Source organism: Fukomys damarensis, unplaced genomic scaffold (assembly GCF_012274545.1).
Source record: "Fukomys damarensis isolate Sample0158 unplaced genomic scaffold, DMR_v1.0_HiC HiC_scaffold_9, whole genome shotgun sequence".
In the NCBI taxonomy this organism is placed as follows: Eukaryota; Metazoa; Chordata; class Mammalia; order Rodentia; family Bathyergidae; genus Fukomys; species Fukomys damarensis.
In genome coordinates, this window is record NW_022900921.1 from 10,619,687 (window position 1) to 10,627,318 (window position 7,632).

The window sequence follows — 7,632 nt, forward strand, 5'->3', positions numbered from 1 at the left end:
AATTTTTTTTTTTTTTTTTTTTTTTTTTTGTACCAGGGATAGAACTCGGGTCCTTGCGCTTCCAAGGCAGGCAGCAAAACCACTGAGCTAAATCCCTGACCCCATAACTTCTGAATAACAGGAATGAACTGTACTTGCAAAGGATTGTTAGAGGTTATCTCATGGAGATGTGGTCCTAGGAAAGCAGGAGCACAGAGAACCAAATAAAAACACCCAAGGAACCAGGGACGTTTTCCCCACGGATATGTGAAAGGCAACTGGAAGTTCCCAAGTAGGAACGTCCTCCCTTGGGAGAGGGCCTGGATGGACATTTCCAGCAGAGAACCAGCATGCATTAAGCACACCTTATTCCAACTTCTCTCCCTACATTCCGTTTATGTTAGGACAAGAAGGTACTGTCCACAATCACAGGAGAGTCTGTGGACGGAGCCCAGGAGAGTATCCATGGCCCGCTAGGTCCAAACCCTATCCCAGCCCTCCCCACACCAGGAAGAGCTGCCGTTGCCAATCTCTTTGCATTTTGTCTCTGATTTTGGGTAGAAGTGTCCAGAACCCGAATCAACATAAACTTTCCTTTGCTTTTCTGTTTTGTCTTTCTTAAAGCACTCTTCCCTCTAAGACTGTGTTTGATCTTTTCAGCAATATGGGGGTGACATTGGGAGTGGGGTCTCACGTGACAGAGGAGGTAAGTGATACACAGAGAAGGTTAAGTCACATACATGGGGCAATAAAGCTACTCAGCCCACACAAGACTGGAGCTCAAAGCTTAGGCCAAGTCCTGCATTGTCCTAGGAATCACACCAAAATTCAAACTATTTTTAATAGTAATAATGATAATGATGATAACTCCCATTTGAGAGCACTTATTCTGCTTAGGTTCCAGATTCTGCTTAGCATTTTATATTTGCTATTTCATTTATCCTTCACAAGAACCTCAGGGATAGGTACAATTATTGTCATCTCAGTAAATTAAGGAGATCTCTCATGGTCCTATGATCAGTAAGTGGCAAAATGGGGGTGTGGAGTCAGACCTGTCTATCCCCAAATCCCAGCCCTGACAACCACATGTAAAAGATCTGACCTTCAAGGGGGCATAGGACTCCCAAAGTTGTGGAAATTGTACACACTGACAGAATGGAAGGCATGCATTCCCACGGGCCCAGGATGGAACCTGTAATGTGTCAACTGCGAAATAGTACTTAAGTTTTCATCTTAAATGACAACAACAGAGCTACTGCTCAGAATTTTTTGAGCATAAAATAAACCCAGTCATGTACACTACTTAGCATAGAAGCTGGCTGCAGATAAACATTTGATAAATGTCAGGTCAAGGACATATGTTTTAATGATTCAAAGGAAAAGTTAAAGCAATCGAATATCCTTGCGAAAGGCTTGGTGTGTGGGACCAGCCAGCCTTAAGCAACTCTTCCCCTTTCTGGGCCTGGATTCTTATATCTATATAATTTAATGAAACTATTTGGAGCAAATGGGCAGATATTATCTAATAGCTAATCTGAATTGTGAAACTTGATCATCAAGTTTCTCTTTTCTTGACAACCATATAAATGCTTACAACCAAATACGTGGGGCTAGGATAGCAATCTTATAGCACATAGAGTATTTTTTATTGTCTTGGGTGTTTTTGGTCTATGTCTTATGCACATTATTCCCTCAATTTCCTATTTATAGCCATGTCCTTATTAAGTAAGCCTCCATTCTGAATGAGGTCTGTTTCAGAACATTCTTAAGCTGATTTATTTGTAAGTCCAACACAAATATACAATGTGTGTTGCTTTGCACTTTCTAGCAGTCCCTTCCACCTCACTGCTGCTTTTCCTCTTGCTTCCTGTCATCCTGGGCTCTGAGTGAGCCCTGTACTGCTGTGCACTGTCACACTGTGCAGTGAGCACTCAGCAGCACAGCAGTGACGGTATCTGGTACACGCGTGAGCGACTTCCATGATTTGTTCAGATCTACACACGTTTGTAACAGAAGGTCCATTCATATCTGTGGAAGTTCACAACTCAAATGGTCATGAATTGGGGACTTACTGTACTTGAAATATTTTTTTGCTGATTTTTATTTTTAGTCTATGTATCCCCGCAACATATGTTAAGTATATCTTTGGAATAAGGTAGCCTGTTAATAAACAAATTCAGTTTGGCAGAAGGAAAATGAGATAATGGTGGTAAATAGCATGGGTTTGGTGTCAGTAGCTTGGGTTAAGTTTCTTACTTGCTTTAGTTTCCTCAATTATACACTCTGACAAAAGATCGTATTTTTTTATAGAAAATTAAATGAGGAAATGTATGTGGCAAATGTTAGACATTTTCGTTTTCTGTTTTCTCTCTCCAGAATTAATTCTTATGCCCATTCCAGATATTCCACTAGTGGTTTCCATGAAGCAGGATCTGCCAATGGTTTTTATTTATTTTATTTTTTAATTTTTTGGGTACCGGGGTTGAACTTGGGTCCTTGCGCTTGCAAGGCAGGCCACCGAACCTCTGAGCTAAATCCCTGGCCCTGCCAATGGTTCTTAAATGGAGAGCTTGACACTTTTCTAAAAATGATCACCACTGCCTTGCATGGAACCACAGTGCACAAGCCACAGTTCGGCTAGTGGCAAAATAATTCTCACACAATAGCTGCGATCCTTTCATTGGTGATTCCTAGAGTCTGGAAGGGAAAATAATCTGAAGGCAGTAGATAGGTGGCTACAATTTTTAATGGCTACTTGTAAAGATTTCACCCTCAGTTAGTTGTTCATTTGACCCATTTGTTGAGAGAAATATTATATTTCTCGCGCCATGCCAGGCTCTGAAGATTCAACAGGGATAAACCAAACGTATCCCTGCTCTCTCAGATATCATGGTCAAATGGTGGGATGCAGGCATTACGTTAAACATTATAACACAGCACTATCAGCAGTGTGATAGATGAAGCCCAAGGAGCCATGGGATCACAGCCAGGGAATCCTAATCCAACCCACATGAGGAGGGATCATGGAGAAAGTAATAGCTAAGGGGATACCAGAAGGGTGAACAGAAGTTAGGCAAGTAAACCGGGAGAAAGCGTGGAAGGGAAGGGAAAGGGAGAACAAAACGTTCCAAGCAAGCAGCTTTGGCTTGTGCAAAGGTCAAACACGAAAGAGAACACAGCACGTTTGAGGAACTAAGAGAGGTTCCTTTCAGCAGAAGCATGGCAAGTGTGTTCACAGGGGAAGAGACCAAAGAGTTAGATGCTAGGTCACTGACTTAATTACTTTTCTCATTGCTGAGACAGAATACCTGACACTCAAAGTTAAAGGAGGAAAGATCTGTTTGGCTCACAGCTTGTAGAAGTTTCAGTCCATAGTGGCTGGCTCCAAGGCAGGGTGGCGTGGCAGAGGGGCATCTCAGAGGAGAAACCGTTCTTGGTAGGCAGAAGGCAGCAAAGCAGTGAAGCCGCAGCAGAAGCAGCAGCAAAGAGCAGCAGTCCTCTTCTGGGTCCCGTAGTGTGTCCATAGGGCAGGTAGCACTTACACCCAGGGTGGGCCTTGCCTTTATCCACACTTAGAACTACGTCAACCCCATCGACTCATTTAGTAATCACACTTGATTCTAGCACCACACACTTTATCTCAGCCTCACACTCTCTAGATCTAGCCACCTCTAAGAAGCCATCATTTCTGAAATTTCTGAAAACTTAGATGAGTGATATAATATCAAACTGCAAAGAATCATGAATTGTGAACACTTGTGAAATAATATGAGAACAGAGAAGGCAAAGGCTTCACAAGTCCTTCTGAGATGTGAAAAGCCCACCTGTAACCACAGCGGCTTTGGGAGGACATCTAGAGACAAACCATAATAATCATGAAGACGAACCTAGCAGGCCACGGTAGTGAGTCTGGGCTTCATGCTGAGGGCAGGAGGGGACTTAGACTGGAGGAAGAGGCCCTTTTGTTTGAACTCATGCAATTTTCCACACTCAGAGGGCTATTGGACTGTGCAACCTAGTTAATTTTTTATTTTTATTTTATTTTTAAGGGCAGATATCTTTCATTTGGAATTGTATGATTAAAGCCAATTTTCCAAGAAGGCAGACATGACAAATTTGTCTTAAAGCACATTTTTTAAAAGCACATAGATGCTTCTCATACATGACTGGGACACTCTTAAGTATTTTCGATCATGAAGAATAACACAGGCCTGGGGATTTAGCTCACTGCATGCCTTCCTTGCAAGTTCTAGATCCTGGGTTTGATCCGCGGTACCAAAAACAAAACAAACAAACAAACAAAACCCCAAAACCTTCAACACAATAAACTTCAAATCTTATCTTTTAAAAATCACTTATAAATAGGCCAAATATCACTCAGCCTGAAGGAAATGCAATTGTTAACAACACGGTAGTACAAAAAGACTAATACTTTTTGCTGAAACTTACAATACAATCCCTTTCCAAGCAGTAGTGCTGTCTCCAGGAATATTTTATGAGCATCTTTTACGGATACACCAAAGGTTCACATATCCGTGAAACACAGCCTTGCACACAGGGGGCTTACAGTGTGGCTAGAAAGACAGAAACATGCAGGAGAGTCATCTCATCTGCACACAGAGAGGTCCGGCCCCAGCCGTCACACACTTTAACACAGGAGCCCTAAGGCAGCCATCAGACACCAGGACAAGTGTCCACCTGACACATCAAGGGAAGGTGCTGGGATGGAATCCCGGGCCTCACATACGCTAAATATGCATTCTACTCCAGCCCCAAAAAGGTTTTTCTCTAGTTCATCTGTATTTGTGTTCATATACTCCACTGAATTGAAGGAGAAAACTGTAACTCCAAGCCAACGGTACCACATTTGTAGTCCTACATGACAGGATGGCCTGTTCCTGTCCCCGAGTTCTCCACAGTTCTCCATCCTGATGTCCAGCTCAGTAGCTTGTACTGCTCAACCGATGTGCGAATTCAGGTAGTGTGTACACAGCTCCCCACCCAACCTCAGGATCCATACCGATGCAATCACCCAGGTACGTTTTGCAGTCTCCGGTGGTTTCCACGCAGGGATAAGGTGGGGGAGGCTCCCGCCAGTTCCCCCCAGAGTCTTTCATGTGAGACTGGTCAGAAGCAAAGGTCTTCAAGTAGCAATCGGAACAGATCACTCTTCACTTTCCTCCTGAACTGTGGGTGAGTGTCTTCATCAGACTTAAAGGCATCTTCTACATATGCGTCAAAGGGGCAGGGAAATGGCAGCACGGTATCTAGATCAGAAACGACGCTCTGTCCTCCACTCGAAAGGTGAAGCAAAACAACACGGTAATCCCAGATCACGAGTCCATTTCCAGGTCTTGCCGGCTGCTTCCAGGCAGGTATCGTCCTTTTCTCATTGGATTTAAAGACAGGGTGACATTCTTCTGAGGGATACTGGTCATGGTTTTTGATGTATTCACAGAGCTTCCAAATATTTTCTTCACCTCTAGCGCTCCTGTGGGGCTCAAGCGAGCTAGTGGCCTTAAGCCATCCTGAACAACACTGCACAACAGAAGCAGCTGCTGTAGACACGCGCAGCCCTTGAGGGGCAGGCGGGCTGAGAGTGCAGAGCAGACAGCACAGGGTACTGCCTGGTGGGCAGTGCACCTACCTGACCTGACCGGAAGCAGCCTGCCCCAGCATCCGCGCCAGCGGAGGGTGTGGGCGGAGCCTGGCTTCTCGGCCCTACTTAATTTTTTAGATGGGGAAATATAGGGATGAGGCTACTTGCCTAAGATTATTACCCTTCTGTTGGTTGCAAAACTAGCACCAAAGGGCATGTCTCTGATTTCCAACACAGCTGCTTCAAAGGACTATTATTTCTCCCTAATAAGCAGTTGGAATTCAGGGACTAGGGAAATTTTTATTTTTACTAGATCTTACCAAATATATAGATAATAGTCTTTGCTTGTGATCTTTTTCAGCAATTTCTTCCTGAAAGGTGAAAAGAAAAAAGAGGGATCAACAAGAAGAAATATGTCTTCCAGGTAAATGGAACATCCCAAATAATATACCTTTTAGAATAAAAATTAGATTTATTGGGATTCCAACTGTTTCACTGACACTTGAAATCCCAAGGAACACAGTGGAAAATAGAAACTTAATAAAAAAGAAAAAGAAATATGAGCTCTGTTTTTTTTTAAAGTCATCCTCTGCAAACACCCCCACAGCTTTCTCACATGGCATTAGGCAAAGAAATATATCTGTCTCTATATATGCAAGTAATCCTTTCTAAAATAGCAACTTAAATTAGATGAGTGATATAACATCAAACTACAAAGTACCAGGAATTCTGAGCACTTGCAAAATGATGTGAGATTAGAGAAGGCAAAGACTTCACATGTCTGTCTCAGACTTGGAAAAGAGCGGCTCCTCTTTAACCTGCATTTTATAGGAACAGCCAGTGGGGTGATCAAGTGTGGCTCTAGCCAACATTTCAGAAAAGCTCCCTTGTAACAAGGTGTTACCTTGTATTTATAACAGTAATCTCCCCCCCCTCTCTCTCTCCTCTCTCTCTCTCCTCTCTCTCTCACAATATCTTAGTGCTTTCAAATTAGTTACCCTCAAATTAGTGAGGCACAGAGATAACTGTTCATCTTTATGTTGAAGTAAGGCAACATCTCGAGAGCAGAGTGGTGAAATAAACACCTTGCTTAGGTGTCTCAAGGATAAGACTTCCACCTGGTCCAAAGGTTCCCCGAACTGCATCTCCATGAAAGCAGCTTCTTGGAAAAGTCTTAAATGGCAGGTAGGCCCTGAGGAGAAAGAAGCCTGCTATTTTAGCTCCTCCTGGACCCTGGCTTTGCCTGGAGCCACACAGAAGTGCCTTCTCTCTGCATTGTGCTCCAAGGCAATTCTTGAATGTGGGTGGTTGAGGTAGGAATCTGCTAAAGAGGTGGAAGCTTCAGAATTCTGCTCCTAGGAACAGAAAGGAAATGGAAGAGGTGTGGTCTCCTCCCCGCCCTGAAGTATTGGAGATCAGGTCCTAGAGTGCTCTACCACTGAACTACGCTTTATTTTATCTGAAGACAGGGTCTCTAGTTGCCGGGGCTGAGCTCCAACTTGCATTCTCCAGCCCCAGCCTCCGACGGTGCTGGGATTGACAGGGAATTCAGGCACCACTCTGCCTGGCTGAGAGCGTCCTTCTTAGTCAAGGAGGAGCCCTAAGGAGCAAAGTCAATTAGTGGAAGGTACTAACCCTGGCCCAGCCGTATCTTCCGTGACTTTGGTCCCTAGACAGCACGTCTCCTAGCGGTAACTGGACGCTTGCTAGGTTAATTGACGCTGATAGAAGAAAAACTTCAAGAGGGCATGGACCCTTCTGTGCACGCACCAGTGCAGACCCAGTGCCGGACTAGGTGCCTGGCACAACACAGATGACCCTTGCAGATTGGGCGCTGGATAGATGAGCGCTGGGAAAGAATCCGAGGGGATCCAATGGGTCCAGGCTTTCGCCCGGCCCAGGCTGCAGGTGTGGCTCCGGGTTGATGGCGGGGAGGTGCAGTCTCCTTGCTCCAACCGAGAGCGAGGAGACCGGCGGCTTTGGGGAAGGGTACCCCAGGGTGCTGGTCGCCGAGCCCCGAGGCCCCGCGGCCCCGCGCCAGCCACTTCCGGCTC

At 44.7% G+C, this 7,632-nt stretch overlaps 1 protein-coding gene across 1 annotated transcript in view; it reads right to left on the reverse strand.

The window, feature by feature from the left end:
- Positions 1-4,287: 4,287 nt before the first annotated feature.
- The window catches only part of LOC104861014, a 4,571-nt gene continuing 1,226 nt past the window's right edge, over positions 4,288-7,632 (reverse strand). The window contains 4 exon segments of the mRNA XM_010622327.2: positions 4,288-5,150; positions 5,152-5,622; positions 5,899-5,949; positions 6,577-6,770. Of these exon segments, the coding sequence (XP_010620629.1) occupies positions 4,920-5,150; positions 5,152-5,622; positions 5,899-5,949; positions 6,577-6,770 (947 nt within the window). The 3' untranslated portion in view covers positions 4,288-4,919.